General features: G+C 35.7%; 1 protein-coding gene and 1 pseudogene across 1 annotated transcript; both read left to right on the forward strand.

The window, feature by feature from the left end:
• The first annotated feature begins 644 nt into the window (after positions 1–644).
• Positions 645–17,888, forward strand: itcha (itchy E3 ubiquitin protein ligase a). The gene is made up of 24 exons (XM_020939749.2): positions 645–763; positions 2,481–2,545; positions 2,626–2,767; positions 3,095–3,219; positions 4,317–4,448; positions 4,980–5,028; positions 5,113–5,291; positions 7,535–7,787; positions 8,753–8,848; positions 8,957–9,131; positions 9,208–9,280; positions 9,373–9,457; positions 9,558–9,686; positions 9,819–9,891; positions 9,982–10,053; positions 10,125–10,213; positions 10,402–10,561; positions 11,200–11,333; positions 12,260–12,400; positions 13,838–13,958; positions 14,092–14,196; positions 15,169–15,265; positions 15,363–15,435; positions 16,470–17,888. Exons 2-24 carry the CDS (start codon positions 2,521–2,523, stop codon positions 16,567–16,569), a joined length of 2,628 nt encoding a protein of 875 aa, XP_020795408.1. The 5' UTR covers positions 645–763; positions 2,481–2,520; the 3' UTR covers positions 16,570–17,888.
• On the forward strand, positions 11,570–11,684 carry LOC129411156 (5S ribosomal RNA; annotated as a pseudogene).
• Positions 17,889–18,698: the final 810 nt, after the last annotated feature.

Consider the following 18,698-nt stretch of genomic DNA (forward strand, 5'->3'; position numbering starts at 1 on the left):
GCCAACAAAATAATAGCATGAGCAATACATAAATAAATAAACAATATTAATCTAAAATGGCTAAAAAGGAATGAATCCGCTGACTTTTGACAAGAATGACCTCAGTGAAACTTCGCCAGATTTTACAGATTTTATTTATTTATTTATTTTTATTTTTTTATTTTTTTTTTTCAGGACAGATTACGTACTTAAACATGCATAAATAAATCAAAAGAGCAATATTAATACCACAATATTAATCTAAAACGGCTTGAAAGAAACGGGTCTGTTTACTTTTTCTTTTATGTTTTATTGTTGAAAAATGTAACATAATATTTTAAAATTAAACACTTGTCCTGGAGTCTATTTTTTTAATTTTTTTTATTTATTTTATAGTTTATAGTTATTTTTTTTTTTTTTTTTTTTTTCAGGACAGTACACGATTACTTAAACATGCATAAATAAATCAAAATACAACTTTGTGAAAGCTATTTATGAGAAAACACGGTCCAGACTGTTAAAGACTGGTCCCCTTATTTTCACAATTTTATTGTGAAAATATGGCTTGCAAATACGAAAAAATATCATAAAAGCGTTGGGAAGTTTGAAAAAAAAAAAAGACAATTTTATTGTGAAAATACGTGTACCGGAAGCGCCAGTCTTGTGCTCGCTCTGTAGCGGAAGTTGGTGCTGATCTGGTGACAGCGGCTACCTGTCAACATCATGCTCAACTATTTCCACAACCCCGACGTTCAGCCTTAAACTTTGGCCGATTATCAACCAGGTATGACCGTGTGGGCACTTACTTATAACAATCATGATTCCGATCCCGAGGTATTAGGTAGAACCCGGATTAGCTATTAGCTGTTAGCACCATTTTGTCGCCCGATATCGTTACATGATTATCTTAGGGTCGCTGATAAACCTAGAGAGCCAAGTTAGTCCACTGTTGACGTACTTATCTGTTTGTAACGTTATGTAATCTAGCACGATTATAAAGAATTGAAAAGCTCAGACACTTTTGTTCCATTGTGTCTGCAGGCGTCACTGATCTGTCCTGGGGCACAACAAAACACCCTGTTCCCATCAATACTTAATAAATAAACGTCCTTATTACCTTGTTTATTGGATAATTTGAGGACTGATATGGCTTGCAAATACGAAAAAATATCATAAAAGCGTTGGGAAGTTTGAAAAAAAAAAAAAAGGCAATAATAATAATTTTAAAAGAAAACATCACTAAATTTACAGTTAAAATGAAAAACATTGCTTATATATTTGTCCACCACAAAGCTCTTACATCCAGGCCTTTATGTAATATTAACAAAACATATCCTAAAATATAATTGTAAAACATCTGTGGTTGTTAATAATTACAAGTGTTCGTGTCAGAGAGCAATAGCATTACTAGGCCAATGCAGGGATTGTGGTGTTATGGAATAGGCTCTGTGGCTTATTATAGCCACGGCCTATAGCCTTTATCTATTTTTGACTCTGTAATGACTATTGTTTCACATAAGGTTTTCCATTATTACATACTTCCACTGTACATATTGAAAGTAGAGTGTGTGATAGGACAAAAACTGTATCATGAAAAATTTATCAAAAGGTCCTTCAACAATAATTTACTGAACATAAACAAGACATGCTTTTAATCATTACCATTTCACCCAAAAAAACTACCCAAATGTCTTCCTCCAAAGTCTGAACTCAAAACCACATCTTTTAACTCACAGACGACTGGCAGGATAGACAGATCCTTGATCTCATTTAAAACTGATCAATTGCACAGCCTTTATTGAAAGTATATTAGTATGTACCAAACTAAGTTTTGTACCATTATTTACTGGGTGTGCCACATTATCTAGAATCCATTTTAAAATAACTACTCTCTAATATTGGCTTCTTTTTTTTTTCAATGTCTAGTGACTATAAGAATTCTTCAGAGTGCTTCTTTAGAGAGTGGCCCAATTAGCCGACTGAAGCAGTAATATGAGAAGTAAAAGGCAGCATGCATTATTTCAGAGAATGCTTTCACAATTGTTTATATTTAAGATTAAAGGTCCTATATTAGGCATAAGTGACTCTTCTGAGCTTTAACTTATGTTATAATGTTGTAACCTCCTTAAAAACATATCTGGAGGTATGCTTTGTTTCATTCGCATATGTTTGAGTTTTCCTTTATTATCTGTCTGACAAAAGAAATGCAGGGTTTGTGTTTTTAAACATGTGAATGAAACAAAACACATCTCCAGGTATATTTTTGATGCAGAAACAAAATTTTAACATAGATCAGAAAATAGCATAATAGAGGTCCTTTAAATTGTGCTTCATATTATTATCATTAGTATTATGTTCTTAATAACATATTGCAAATACATTTTAACTGTAGTACAGCACAAAGATTTATACAAGAAGATATAGCCAATAGCTTAATCTCTCTCTAAGTAGGTTAACTGATGTGTGCCTTTTTAACATGTGATGTCACTGTGTGTGTACAGGTTGTTTCTGTGACAGAGCAGTTAATGTTATGGAGGAACCATGAAGGCCCAATTACAAGTCACGGGTAAAATACTGTTTGTAATATTGTGTTATGTATTCAAGTATAAATATAAATATAATGTGTGACATTATATTTTTTTCTAGTGATTTCAGCCAAATTAAAAGAAAACAAAAAGAACTGGTTTGGTCCCAGTCCATATGTTGAAGTAACAGTGGATGGACAGTCAAAGAGGACAGAGAAGTGCACGAACACACATACTCCCAAATGGAAACAATCCTTGACAGTGTAAGTGCAAATTTAAAAGTTTTGATTTTTTTTCACTCTTTTTTTTAAAATTTTTTTTTATTTTAATTTCCTATGGTTGCCGTAGTCACATCTGCAGCCCCCCTCTACGTTCTTTTTATCATCTTTAGGTAGATTTCACGAATATTCATCATCTGTCTTATGTGCATGTTAAACACTGAATCAATAATTTATTATAATTTATGAACTCAAAAAGCATAGTTGCCTGCACATTACAGTATGTTTAAATAATACTCTAATACTTTTAACTTTGCCATTTATCTTCCCAGAGTTTCAGCTTTTAAATTATGGTATTTACATTTTCTGCAGAATTGTGACCCCAGTCAGCAAGCTCACGTTTCGTGTTTGGAGCCATCAGACTCTAAAGTCAGACATCCTTTTGGGAACGGCATCACTTTTTATTAACGAGGCACTTAGAGCAAATGACCTGAAACGTGAGTTCACACCTTTACATTTTTTGGACAAATAAATTACATATTCATAAAACATTAATCAACTAAAATATTGTTTGTAAAGTGTTAGGAAGTAATTTAATACATGTACCAAGAATACATATTCTGAATATCATTTTTGAGTAGCTGTATCTGGTACAGTTACGTTTTCATTTGGTAGAGTCAAAGAAATACATACAGAATTTGATCATGCAATTTAAGATTCAAGCAGCACTTAACTAGTGAGAACAATAGAAAATACAGCTCTTCAGGTCTTGATTTTTCCTTTTCCAATTAGTGAGGGGAAAATGTAGACCAACTAAACAAATTAAATACTTTTTCAGAGTTTTCTTCTCATCATTGTTTATTTTACTATACGCTAATGTTGTCAATACAGTGCTGCTGCCTAAGCTTGTGGAATTCCCTTTGAGGGTGTTTAGGGCCCACTACAATGCCCCCTTTAATTAGCATGTGCGTAACATGTGATTTGGAAATCTGGTCTGTGTTTCATATTGGTGCCACAGTCTCTTGAGCATGTGTTATTTCACATTTCATCACAAATTGTAATTATATGTTTGCTGTTTTTTTAAAGTCAAGAATAATGGTAATATAATCCATATTCCCAGTAATTCCCTTTCATAGTCTAAAACAATCTTAACATAAATCTGAAAAAAGTAATGGACTACTACTTAAAGATTAAATAGTTCACTTATTGGATGAGCTAAAAATTTTTGTACTATCACTAGACCTGTTAAAATAATTACTATATTAACTTATCGTTTAATATATAAAAACTGGAACAATATATTTTGCCTCTCAATATTTATTGTTTGTACAATTTCTTTATGAAAGTGTGGAGATTTTTGTTATTTTTGATCTTGAGGGTTGATTAAATAACTTCTATGGCTAATTATTGGCTCATTCTGCTTTAGTAATACTGTCTATTTAAAAAGTGTTTACAGGGATTATCTTGTATTAATGTTACTGAGTCAGTGGCATAAAGTAGTTTCAGTATTATTATTTATCGCATTTTATCTCTGTAGCAAAATTACAAAATTCTTGTTAGATATGGAACGTACAAATTAATTATTTCTTTTCAGTGTGTGAAGTAGTGCAGACTCTTCAGCTGACCTCAGACAGAGACCCTCAGGAGGCTGTGGGAGACCTGTCTGTGTGTCTGGACGGGCTGCAGGTGGACACGGAAACACTCACCAACGCTGAGAAACAGCCAGGTGTGGAAATATCCTGATATCTTCTGCTCTGCTTTGAAGTGTAATATTGACATTGAGTAATGGGGAGTCATTTTACAGGGGTATCTTAGACTTAGACAAACTTTATTGATCCACAAGTGAAATTATTTGGACACAGTAATTCATACATCACAATAAATATAATAACAAAGAACAAAAATATAATAATGCAACATAATATATAACATAACACATTCTAAATAAGTAGCAAAAATGGTAAGATCTTGTTTCTTGTTTTCTTTTAATAAAAAAGTAAAATCACAAGGAAGTTTGTTTGGGCTCACATTAGTTCTGTTATTTCAGTTTCTGTTCCGGGATTTGCCGCCACATGTTTCCTTTTTTATCCTTCAAAAATGTTTAGCATATCAGATTAAAATTTATTTGGATCCTTTCTTATAATAACTAGAGAGTATTACTATCTCCATGGAGAGGGGCACAGTGCACGTTTAATTGCAGAAAGTTTTATAAGTGTGTTAACTATTTTATTCAATTTTTTTTTTTTCATCATGCCAGTGTCTGTCTTAAACGGAACCGCTAAGCAAAATGGAAAATCAAGCAACAGGTATCTCATCTAGCCGTATGCCCTTTTTGTTTATTTGACTTCATCTTTTCCTATCTATGTTAAATACATTGTTCTTGTCTTCAGATCAAGCAGAGATTCTTCTCCGTCCAGTGGCTCAGATGAATGGGTGATAGTCCCAAAGAGCAGCACTGTAAATGGCCCCGGTTCTCCGTCTGGCTCTCCAAGGACCTCCAACTCCTCGCGACCTGCAAGACCAGCACGGACATCTGCTCCTGCCGCATCCAGACCTGGAGCCTCCCCATGTAAGAATTATAAACAACATCATCAAGTAATGGAGGTGGAGAGATGAGTAGTGTTCTTTAGGCTTTCCCATGTGAGCTACAGTCAGCATTAGGCTTTTTACTATTTTGATATACACAGCCAGGTAAAAGTTTGGACACCACATCTTATTCAAGGTGTTTTTTGTTTTGTTTTTTCTATATATTCCATATATTTTGCTTCATATAATTGATGTCTTCTGTAAGTATATAAAATGTAGAAAGTAGTAAAAGCAATACGCAAATACAGAAAGCAAGATATATGGAATTATGTAGTAAATAATTGGGAAACAATAAGGGGAAAAAACATTGAAATGGGACGGTGTGTCCAAATAAATACATTTGTATTTATTTATTTATTTTGAATTTACGGCACTATACACTTTAGTCCCAGTTGCTGAATACTTTTTTTCTTCACATACACCTGCGCGCACACAAAAAAATACATTTTCTTTTTCCCACTCCTTTTTGGGCATTTTTTTCCCTTTTTGTTATTTATACTATGAATTCACTAATGTAACATGTTCCATTCCATCTTTTACTTTCCCAAAATAAATACATGAATAAAAAATAAATAAACACACACACACACACAAATAGTTGGATTTACTTGTCTTTTGGGGGCATTAAATTTACTTTAATTTTCTGAAGACCATAGTTACTACTTTCTTATCCTACCATAAACCATAACCTATTTTAAACAATATCTGAACTTTAAATAATGTTGTTTATCTAATAATAAAGGATTTATGTCATGGCAACCTGATTTTGTTCCTTAAGGCAGGCAGGTACCCACGAATGCCACATTGTTACTAATATGCACCCACAATTTTTTCCTCTATCCTACACAAAGTGTTAGGGTTAGCAATTTCCACATGTCTTTAACTACTGTTTCAGCATTATTTAAGTTTTTTTTCTAAATGTGTACAGAACAAGGTGAGGTTTGTTTAATAGATTTGCAATTACAGAGCTGAAATTATTCTATTGAAGACGTATGGAGTTTAAAAACACAGTGGAGCACTTCCTGTATTACCGCATGACATCACAAGTTGGAATGTTTTCTGTTTGAGAGAAGAACTAAATATACAGGGTTTGTGTATTAAACATGTGTGAATGAAACAAAACATAACTTCACGTATGTTTTTGATGAGGAAACAATGTTATTACATAGATCAGAATATAGCGTTATGTGGGCTCTTTAATATACTGAGATGTCTGTCACTGATGTTTTCTCACTGGACTCAGAAAATTCACACATGTAGTTAATCACCAGTCACTTTCCAGACACATCTTCCTGACTCATCATTTCTGACATTTAGTAGCTATAACTTATTAGTCATAAGAGAAGCCAACATGCTCCACTTGAGTTCCGTTTCAACCACATACTGTAACAGTGGTGGACTGTAACTGGATTTAGTCTACATTTCTGGCCTCCTTTGGTTTAGACTTTGTTTGGAACTACTATACGGTGTTTCCCATGTATTTTGTTAAGATTATGGTGGCACAAATGTATTTAATTTACTATCAGTTATTACTATCTCGTTCAGTTTGTGGAGTATAAATGTCACTTTCTGTGTATATTTAATCTTAAAGCTGTGTTGTTTTTTTTGGTTTTGTTTTCTTTTTTTACCAATTTCGTCTCCTTTAAAAAGTCAATGCTGATACAATGAGTAACAAGGTCTAATTTGGTTATGTCAGTTTAGTCCAGGTTGTTTTTAGACTAAGGAGAGAGAATTTTAGGATTTTAGCTATCGTGGCCCCCAATAGTATTGATGAAAAACACTACTAGACAACGAGTGGCCCCCGCATTGACTACATCCCTCTGAGCCATGTGAATCCTTGCTAAACTACGGTTGTCGCACGGAATTCGCCCAGTTTTGGCTCTGATTTGGGGAGGCATAAGTTGTCCTTGTGTCTTTGTATGTGATTTTGAAGCTGCTGCGCTCCTCATGTGTGGTGTCAGTGTGACTCTGAGCCGGTCTGTCAGATTGTAACCACCAAACCACAACAACAACCAATATAACATCATCAAGGACAGACGCTTCTGTGGCCGTCACTCCGGACACATATTAAGTTGTTTTATTAATATTAAGTAATTTTACATTAATATTGCTATTTAAAATGTGGAAATTATAATATAATGATCCAAGGATGTCATAGATTATAATTATATAGCACAGTATGTCTTCTTTAATTTCTTCTTTTTTCCCTTGCTTCATGTTTTTCAGCCTCCTCCAGCAGCTCCTCCCCCAGTGAGTTGAGTGAGGCCCCTGTGTCTGATGGCTCGTCCCAGGCCTCAGATCAGCAGGATGAGGCAGGAGCAGGAGCTGGAGCAGGAGCCGGAGCAGTGGCCAGAGCAGGAGCTGGAGCAGCTTCTGCACAGCCCACAGCCCCGAACCCCAAACCAGGGCCCTCTGCTGCAGCCTCCTCTGCCACCAGCGCCCCCAGAGCCCCGGTCAACAACGGGCCTTTGCCTCCAGGGTAAACATTTTCTTCTTGATACTAGTCGAGAGCTGGACAAAGAAATATGCCTTTATGTGTTTTAAGTGAAAGATTAAAGGAGAAAAAAGTTTTCTGGTGGAGGGTTCGCCATCTGCTTGTTTTCACCAAGGTGTTCTACAGTATGGGATTAACCTATCTATCTGTCTTCTTAAAGACATGTATGTGACACCACCAGGCCAAGTTACAAGTCAGATCTGTGGAGAGGAAGCTTTGTCACAGTACATATTCTTGCTTTTCAAAGTATTTCTGAGCAATAAAAACACCTGCAATTTTATAAATGCAAGAGATAGATGACTTAAATGTCAATGACATTCTGGACAGAGCTATAATATTTTCATGAGACAAATAAGAGGTGGACCTTCTACCAGAAAAGTTACACATTTAACCTTTAAGTAAATAAGTCCTTTAGTTATTTAGCTTGATTTGGGCTTCTTGGTTGTCTAAAATGAAATGCCAATGGAATAAAAGTAAAATCAGCAGCAGGCTCACTCTTCTACTGCTTCATTCTCCAATTATATTTTCTTAATCTGTGATACATGTAGGATTCACATAGCTATTTCGTTACAAATAGGAAAGCAAAGTCCTCTGCTTGCTAGCTTGATCTGCTGATCTCTTAATCTCCTTGGCATTTTATGCATTCATAACATTTCATGATATATAAAATAGATAGTATAATAAAATAGTAGTAGAAGAAAATGTTAAAAAAAAAAAAAAAAAAGGAAAATATTTGCATCCAAGCATCTGACATGCTGTAGTCCTTGTTTTCAAATTTGAATTTACATAGGCAGTAAAGCTGTTAATATGGTTTAGAAATTATACTTTGCAGCCATTATATTGCCTATAGGATGAAAATTAAACATCTTAATTTTAACATATCAGTGACATTTAAGTGAGTAATGTTTACTTGACTGAGCTTGTTTTCTCGTTTTGGATGGTGTTCACAGGTGGGAGCAGAGAATGGATCAAAATGGCCGTGTTTACTACGTGGATCACATAGAGAAAAGGACCACATGGGACAGACCGGAGCCTTTGCCTTCAGGGTACAAACATTAATTAGATGCTTCATCAATGTTACACTTTTCATGACTGCTCAGACCAATTACACCAGTGTCTCCAGCGTAATCTTGTTGTCAATGTTAAACCTGCAGGTGGGAGCGCAGAGTGGACCCCATGGGCAGAGTGTACTATGTGGACCACATCACCCGCACAACCACGTGGCAGAGGCCCACTGTGGAATCAGTCAGAAACTATGAGGAGTGGCAGCACCAGCGCAGTCAACTGCAGGGAGCCATGCAGCAGTTCAACCAGAGGTTCATCTACGGGGTAACCGAGGACTGTTTTAAAATCCATGCTTTAGAATTATCTTTCTTACTTCAACAATTACAATTTTTTTATTTAGTTCCAGGATCAGATTGCCGCGGCAGCTACCAAACAAGAGTTTGATCCCCTTGGACCTTTACCACACGGCTGGGGTAACTATGCACAAAATAGTTCTATTTATGGTAAAAAAAAAAAAAAAAAATTGTACTGAATAAAAACATTTTGTTTGTTTTTGTTTTTTCAGAGAAGCGAACGGACTCCAATGGTAGAGTGTATTTTGTTCATCACACAACTCGGTCAACACAATGGGAAGATCCCAGGACACAAGGGTGAATATCTATGCAACTGTTTTCACTATTTTTAAACAAATGAACAGTGTGGGTGCAGTTTAGTCTTATGTCCACTATGTGGCGCCGTTGTGTTGCTCAGACTGCTGAATGACAAGCCTTTGCCAGAGGGATGGGAGATGAGGTTCACTGTCGAAGGGATTCCTTACTTTGTCGACCACAATCGACGGACCACCACCTACATAGACCCACGCACTGGAAAATCATCACTGTAGGTGTATTTTATAAAAGGATCACATTATGACTAAATACTAAAATTATAATATGAAAAATGTGTGATATGTGATTGTATAAACAGTTATTATTTACTTAATTTGACATTAGTTTATTTTTATTTTAACAGAGAAAATGGACCACAGATAACTTATGTCAGGGATTTCAAAGCCAAAGTGCAGTATTTCAGGTTTTGGTGTCAGGTAAGTGCTTACTGTAGTTGACCAAAATCATACATACATATAGTTTTTATCATTTCATATAAAATATCAATATTCCTCTTTTCTTTACAGCAATTATCAATGCCACAGCACATAAAGATCACCGTTACCCGTAAAACATTATTTGAAGATTCATTTCAACAGGTAATTACATGGATTTTCATATATTTTAACTAGTAAAATACACCTTTCACTGACGTTGTTTTGTTTTAAAGATCATGAGCTTCCACCCTCAAGACCTAAGGCGAAGGCTGTGGATCATTTTCCCTGGAGAAGAGGGTTTGGACTATGGGGGAGTGGCCAGGTACAATCTGTATAATAAATAATTATGTGTTGTATTTAATTGTGAATCATAAGGTGTGTTTGTGTACTATTTTGACACCATGCTGACGCCAGAACATGTATCTTTTGTTCTGATTCTTTCTCTCTAAAATAACTGTTCTCTCAAAACCAGAAATGCTGCTTTCTCTAAGTACAATGTTTACTTTCTAGGGAATGGTTCTTTCTACTGTCTCACGAGGTTCTGAATCCCATGTACTGTTTATTCGAGTACGCTGGCAAAGACAACTACTGCCTACAGATAAACCCTGCCTCCTACATCAACCCAGATCACCTCAAGTACTTCAAGTTCATCGGGCGCTTTATCGCTATGGTAACGGTCCCCATTATAATGAGTAACCAGTATATCTCGTACGTAGATAATAAAATAACTAGTGGAAAAACTATTCGCAATCCAGAAAATGTCAATGCTGATGCAATAATTTGAAACAAGTGGCAAAGGAACCGTTAAAGCAAGTTTTAAAGGTGCACACAGTTTTAAAGGTGCACTGTGTAACCTTTCTGATGAAACTATGTTACCATATAGAAGCTATTACTTTGCTTAGACCCATTAAATGTATCAGTTTAGAAAGACATGCAGTAAAAATGCAAGTTTTTCAAGATATTTTTGAGCAAGACTTGTTATTATATAAATGCAAAATGGATATGTTTAATGCTACTGTGGAACATCTTGGGCAGAGCGACAACATCTCCATGGAAACAAGCAGGTGTCAGGCCTTCCATCAGAAAAGTTACATATTTCACCTTTTTAAAATGTGCACAGTGGTGTAAAGAGGGCTAAATTATAAGTTTTCTACCATGGTGTAATATCGATACGGTATTCTTACAAAGCAATTAAGTTGTATTTTGTGTCTTATCTTGTCAATCGATTTTTTTTAATGTTGCTAAACATGCAGTGATGATGAACTATATTTCCATAATGATCACTGCATTCTCTTGTGTTTCCTCTAGGCCTTATTTCATGGGAAATTTATTGACACCGGTTTCTCACTGCCTTTCTATAAACGTATCCTGAACAAACCTCTGGGGCTCAATGATCTGGAGTCAATCGATCCTGAGTTTTATAATTCACTCATCTGGATCAAGTAAGTCTTAGTGCTGTCCAATATTTCCAACTCATGATATCTTGTAATTTGCATCAATATAACTACAAAGTATGGCATTCATATTTTACCATTTGTTTAGATTTTTATGATTTAGTTATTTGTGTATTGCATGATTAAATTTACAAACTAATACATGTTTATTTACAATAAGTCTGTTTTGTTAAACCTGCATTGTGTAACCTTTCTGGAGGAAGGTTTGCCAAATGCTTTTCTCCATGAATGGCCATACCGGCTTGTAAAAGCCTGATCCCGTCAGATCTCAGAAGCTAAGCAGGCTGGGCCTGGGTAGTACTTGGATGGGAGATCGTTAGGAATTCCAGGTGCCACAGTGGGATGCCAGTGGCAAAAAACTGTTGTGGTGTCCTTAGGCAAGACACTTCACCCACATTGCCTAGTATGAAAGTGGTGTGAGCGTGAGTGATGGTGGTGGTCGGAGGGGCCGATGGCGCAGATTGGCAGCCTCACTTCCGTCAGTCTGCCCCAGGGTAGCTGTGGCTACAGTAGTAGTTTACCACCACTGAGTGTGGAGTGACTGAATAATGAACTGTAAAGCGCTTTGGGTATCTTGAAAGGTGCTATATAAATGCTATCAATCAATCAATCAAAATGTTATTGCTTTAGCTGGAATGTTTCACAGTATGGTTTTAAAACTTATTTATTTTCATGGAGACCAAACCAGATCAAGTTACAGGTCAGATCTGTGGAGAGGCACCCCCGCTCACAGTCAGAATGCCACTTTTTCTAGTTATTGAACTATAAAACTACCTGTAATTGAATATACTGTGGTATATTCCAGGAAGAGCAATGATATTCGTATAAATAAGCAGGTGACGTGCCTCCAACCAAAAAGTTACATAGTGTACCTTTTAACTTAAATAACTGTTTTTTACTACTTGGTCCAATAGGGATAACAACATTGAGGAGTGTGGTCTGGAGATGTTCTTCTCTGTGGACAAAGAGATCTTAGGGGAAATCACGACTCATGAGCTGAAGCCTGACGGAGGGAATATCCTTGTAACAGAAGAAAACAAGGAGGAATACATCAGGTACTGTTCCGTATATGTGCATGGCAGGGATCGGACGAAGGCTTGGGCCAAATAATCAAGAGATGATAAAATGACCAAAACTTTGTGTGTACAAAAAAATTGTTATATTTTAATAGAGCGCTTTTCCACCTTCAAGACTCAGAGATTTGAACCATCAACCATGGGATCAGATGACACACACTCACACATGAGGAAATTTATCTTGTGACTTTTTTGTTTTTTTTACATTTGACTTGGACAATAAAGGGTTAATAATGAGTCACACTTCTTTGGAAGCTGTAGATCAAGAAAATCAACAATTAAATCAATTAAAATGTGGGAAACTAAAATTGTGAAAGGAACTGCTCTCTTCATTATTAGTTTCTCTTTTTGTCACAAGTCCTATCTCGTAGACCCAATCTCATGTCCTGTCTTGCCAGAATTCTGTCTTATTAATGTATGTTTATAGTTTCTGTTTGTAAGTGCGTGATGTGTTTACGAAATGGCTTATTAAGATCATCACTTTTGCATAGATCTCAAATCAGTGCTTTTGAATTTGTTGATGCAGTATCAGTATCTACATTGGTACAAAATCAACATACAACAATAGTTTTGGTATGGCTCAGTGTCTAACCTATACTAGTAACTCATTTGATCTAAAATTATGCATTAAAGTCAAAATGCTATCTGAACAATTTTAGCTCTATACAGCAAATAAATCAATCAGTCTTTATTTATAGAGCCCTTGACAACACACAAGGTGACCAAAGTGCTTCCCAATAAGATCGGCACAGTAGAAAAACATGCAAAAATATTAAAGCTGCCTTACGAAATTTTTCTGATGGAGGGTCCGACACCTACTTGTCTCCATGGATATGCTAATGCTTTGTCAAGAATGTTTCAGGGTAGAGATTATCTATCTCTCTCTAGGTCAGATCTGTGGAGAGTCGTCCCTATTCACAGAAAGAAGGATTGTGTTTTTAAGCAATAGAAACCCTCGTAATGAATAAATGCTCGATAGATACATTTAATGTCATCAAATAAAACAGAAAACACACACCGAAGTTCCTGCAGAGGCGCAAATGCAAGAAACAACAAGTGAAAAAAATGCAAAGCACACGCAGATGGCCGATGTCCAAAAGCTTCTCCCATTTCCAAATTACAGCCTTTGAAGACTTTTTGCTGAAACGTAATTTGCTCTAAGTTGCGTAATTTACTTTTAAGTTGCACAGTGCACCTTTTTAAACAATAAAATAAAACAAAGTGTGCAAAGAGTCACTGCATTACTGAGTGTTAAAAGCCAATGAATCTAGATGAGGTCCACATTATTGTAGTCCTAGGAGATGTTATTAGAGGTACAGTCTAATCATAATTTTCTCAGGACGTAAAAGTTTCATATAAACCTACACATGAAACACTACGTCTCATTTAGTTATTGTGCGTTTATTATGTTTACAGATTAGTTGCAGAGTGGAGATTATCCCGGGGCGTGGAGGAACAAACCCAGGCCTTCTTCGAGGGCTTCAATGAAGTCTTGCCTCAACAGTATCTGCAGTATTTTGATGCCAAGGAATTAGAGGTACAATGAAGTAACTTATTTTACACTGGCCAGGGCTGGTTGTGTCTGTAAGCTTTGAAAGCACGAGGAATACTGTTCTAGTATAAACATGTTTTATTTTTGTAGCAGTTCCAACCTGTTTTAATGTTTGCAGGTGATGCTGTGTGGCATGCAGGAGATCGACCTCATGGATTGGCAAAGAAATACTATTTACAGGCATTACACTAGAAACAGCAAGCAGATCATGTGGTTCTGGCAAGTGAGTACAACAGCCCATAAAAATAAGGGAGATAAGGGACTCTGAATTAGGATGAAAAGTGTCTGTTGGGATATTATGTTAAAATGGAAATCCATTTTTAAAGTTGCACTATTTAACTTTTTGGTTGGGGGTTCTTTCACCTGCTTGTTTCTGTGGATATGCCATTGCTCTGCCTAAAATGTTCCACATTATGACATTAAACAGCTGTACCTTATATTTATTTTACAATTACAGGTGATTTTACAGCTCAAAAATGCCTAATTGACTGAGAGTGAGGTTGCCTCTCCACAGATCTGATCTGTAACTTGGTCTTGTTTGGTCTTCATGAAGAAAGAAAGCCTTAATACCATACTGTGAAACATTCCAGACAAAGCAATAACATTTCCACTGTTAAAAGTATTTGATTGACCCTCCGCCAGAAAAGCAACACAATGCACCTTTTAAACTTTTTTGTAGCTTTCTCAAACACCCTGGCACATCACTATTATTCACATGCATGACTTTACAGCTGTGTGCACAACTTTCAAAGACCTTTTTTTAGAAGTGAAGCAGAGGTTCAAGTATCACACAGTCTCACAGTCAGTCTCTCTCAGCACAAATCGCTTTCTGTAAATTTTCTCATTTACAGAAATAAAGTCTGGTCCCCTGCTTTGAAATATGCATGCATTTCTATATAAGTAGGAATATCTGATGTCAAAGATAGAGACAGTTAGACTATTTTAAATGAATACTGTTTTTTATTGCAAATGTGATGTTTGGAACATATTGTAAAAGAATATCCACAATGATTCATTTTTGCTGTATCCCAAAATCTTCCACATTTAAATTAAAAAAAGACAAAAAACAAAACATGTATTCTACCAACTGCAACCACAGGCACTACTTGCATTAAAATTCATGTTAATTTAGATAATATGTTTGTCAATTTTGTGTAAGAACCTGTTCTGAAGTTTTTTAACCATGTTTTTACAGTTTGCAAAGGAAATGGACAATGAGAAAAGAATGAGGCTTTTGCAGTTTGTCACTGGAACATGCCGTCTCCCGGTCGGTGGATTTGCAGATCTCATGGGTGTGTATCTCCCAACCACTGAATTAGTGATGCACGTACACAAAATGATGCAACACACGTCTACATTTACTGTTTTGATTTTTTTTTTTGTCTACAGGGAGCAATGGACCCCAGAAGTTCTGCATTGAAAAAGTGGGCAAAGAAAACTGGCTTCCACGAAGTCACACATGGTACGTTCAAATATGTCTTTATACAGACAGTTAAAGCTTTGTGTGTGGACAGAGAGCATCATATTGACCTAACCCCTTGAGTCACTTCTGATTCATTTATTCATAAGACTTGTCTTAATCTCATCTATTTATGTTTTATGTAAGAGTGTGAGAAAAGTGACTGTGGATAATGAAATAGTGTGAGTGTTCAAATAGTGCTGAAATAGTGATACAAGGTTTGTTGTTTGCAAATGTGTGTAGAGCCATTAAGAATTCAGACTTGTACTGAAAGATTATACTATATAGCATTAATATTTGGCTTCAGTACCGCAAAATATTTGTGGTACTGAAGCCATTTTTATGTATTCTATAATTAATGCAAGCCATATTGTTTCTTGTAGATATGGTCCCTGTCAATTATAACTATATTGCTTCCAGGCAGTGTTGGGAAGTAACTAATTACATGTAACAAGAATATGTATTTAGAATTTTGTGGTACAGCTTTTCATTTGACAGTATTCAGAATACAGTTACATTCCTAAATTAAGTACATGGCGCTACTTCATGCAATTCTGACTTTGAACTGCATAGTATTAGTGAGAAAAAAGAAACCAGCTCTTGCAATCTGTTCATGTGTAGTTTTCAGTCTCTAAACGGACATAAATTCATGCAACAAAAATAATTACTATGTCAAGTTTTTTACACTATAATATGATGCAACTTAATGTAAAAATATTCTAAGTATTCAGAAAACAGTACTCTGACTGGACCATGTATCAGAATATGTTACAAAATACATACAGATATTCCGTATTCTGTAACTAAATACATTTTCAAAGTATTCTTCCCGTTACTGCATACAGATTTGTGTTTGTTTTATTACAATGATAGAACCATTGAAATTACATTAACTGTTGCTAGTTCAAATCCTAATTGAATGGAAGTGTTGAAATTAATTAGGCATGGAGACAAGTGAACAAAAAAATCAAGCCCTGTCGTTTTTCAATCATGGAACAATTCAACACTGTAAACTAACATGTTTATATTCTCTGTAGTTTTAATCGTCTGGACCTGCCTCCATACAAGAGTTATGAGCAGCTGAAAGAGAAGCTGATGTTTGCAATCGAAGAAACCGAAGGATTTGGACAGGAATAACACCCCAAGTCAAGCAGGATTTCCATTATACACACCACGTCTGCAGCTGGGACTGGTCTAGGGCTACACCAAGTTGTTTTTAATAAACTTTTACTTCTACTTATTCTTTCTGCTTTTAACGTGTATAGAAGTCATCCAGTTTACTCACTAGCTAAACACATCAACTCACGCAAGAATCAAACTAGAAACTTCTTCGTACGTGCCCGGTCATGTCTGCTGTCTGCTGTTTCGGAAAGGGTTCCTCCTGTGTTTTTTGCTATAGAAATTGTCTTAACTGCCTCCAAAAGGCCCTATGCACTGTACGTAACTGTAGTTTAGAGGAAATCATTGCATTTGTACTTTTGGCATATCTAAAAGAAAGATGAAGGCACATGGGTGGAGCGTCTCAGATTAGGGTTTTATTTTGTTTTAGTGTAATTAATGTCAATGGACTAGCAAGAAGTCGTGTTGCATCTAATCAATGTAATGTGAACTTACTTTGACTTGTATCTTTTTAATGATTTTTTTTTCAGACTAGTTTGCACATGAGAGCTGTGGGGGCCGGCTTGTTTTTAAAAGAGGTTGTATTTTTATGTGCAATAGTTTTTATAGAAAACACTTTTGCCAATTCTGAGCCATTCAAGGTTCGTCCGATCATTTTCTAAGACTTGGATGGAGTTAGCTAGAGATTTATTTCTGCGTATTAATTATGCAAATTTTGGGTTGTTGTTTCGGGTGAAATGCCTTTTTGTCTGCCGTAACAACATAATTTAAAACTTTTGGGGGGTTTTACCAATGAAGTGGGTGATGTCCCTCTGAACGGTAGCCCCTTGATAAGTTGTTGACCAATAATGAGATTAGTGAGTCCTTGCTGTTAACTGTGATACATGACAAAACTTGTAAATGTTATATAGACCAAAGTATAATAGATGCAGTATATGCAGTGGGGCCATTAAATTTAGAGAACAGAAAATCAAAAATTTTGCAAACTGGGCCCTAGTTTTATAGGGTAGTAGTACATTATGTGTATGTTTATTTAGGTGGTCATTCCTTGTTATCAGGCAGAAACGATTACCAAAGGATAACTCCAAAACAAACTACTTACAAATTTAAATCACATATGCAGTTATCTGTCATCACTACAAGGCTAGAGCATTTTAAATACCAAGTCTCTTATAAACACTCAAGTAATGACTTTATTGGTGTGTGTTTGTATAATTTAAGACTTCTTAAAATTACAACTACTTGAGCTTCATGTAATCGTTTCACATGAATATTGTGTGCTTGACAACAAACCGTGGGATAATCTGCCTCGGATAAATAAAAAACTCTCATAATTCCTTGATTGTCTCAGTTCTTTTTTAAAGCAATTGAAATGTTTTGATATCTCTAAAATGTTAGAGTTATAATAATCTTATTATAATTTATTATAATGTTTTTTTTAATAATTACATTTGCAACATTATGTCATTGGTAGTTATTATATATTGCATTGTGATTATTGAATTTTTTGGGGTTTTGTTTGCATTGTCCCATCTGGCTGTGGAGAAAGGAGTTATACCCCAGCCTAAGCATGACACTTTCCCCCTGTTTGCCACTCTGGTCTGGGGCATTGTCCTCTGGCTGTTCGAGTATCACCCACGCACCCTCCAGCCCTCTCTGCAGTCATCCATAAACTACCTTTGCCATGACAGCATTCACCATTTTTAATTTTTAATAAACCTAGGACTACTTCTTGGGAAGAAGTTTTCTCCCGTCTGGACCTCTATATATATTTTTAATAATTACATTTGCAGTATAAAATTATAGGTAGTTATTATATTGTATTGTGATTATTGAATGTAAAAATGCTACAGTCATACTCCCAGATGGGGAGTAGGAGCCAGTGCTTCCTATTGATTACATTGAACTTTTCCTAAATGTTGAACCTGATCATTTTTATCAGTGACAAGACCCCAAAACTCACTGTATTACAACAAAAATCTGCATTCCAATTATATTAACCTTAGCTGCTCCCCATTAAATATGACTGTGAACCTGTAGTATACACTGTCATCTGAAACCCAGCAACACATTAAGTTTTGATAACGGAACTGAATACCTCGATAGCAGCAGCACCACGGCGGAATTTCTATGTTGCACACGGACGG

This window comes from Boleophthalmus pectinirostris, unplaced genomic scaffold (genome assembly GCF_026225935.1).
Source record: "Boleophthalmus pectinirostris isolate CB_2022bp ecotype Guang Dong unplaced genomic scaffold, ASM2622593v1 HiC_scaffold_3, whole genome shotgun sequence".
NCBI lineage: Eukaryota > Metazoa > Chordata > Actinopteri > Gobiiformes > Gobiidae > Boleophthalmus > Boleophthalmus pectinirostris.

Coding starts and splice junctions, on each gene's coding strand:
- itcha (XM_020939749.2), top strand. CDS start 2,521: ATGAAGGCCCAATTACAAGTCACGG. Junction 9,132..9,207: donor ACCAGAGGTTCATCTACGGG/GTAACCGAGGAC, acceptor TTTTTTATTTAG/TTCCAGGATCAGATTGCCGC. Junction 15,436..16,469: donor CTTCCACGAAGTCACACATG/GTACGTTCAAAT, acceptor TATTCTCTGTAG/TTTTAATCGTCTGGACCTGC.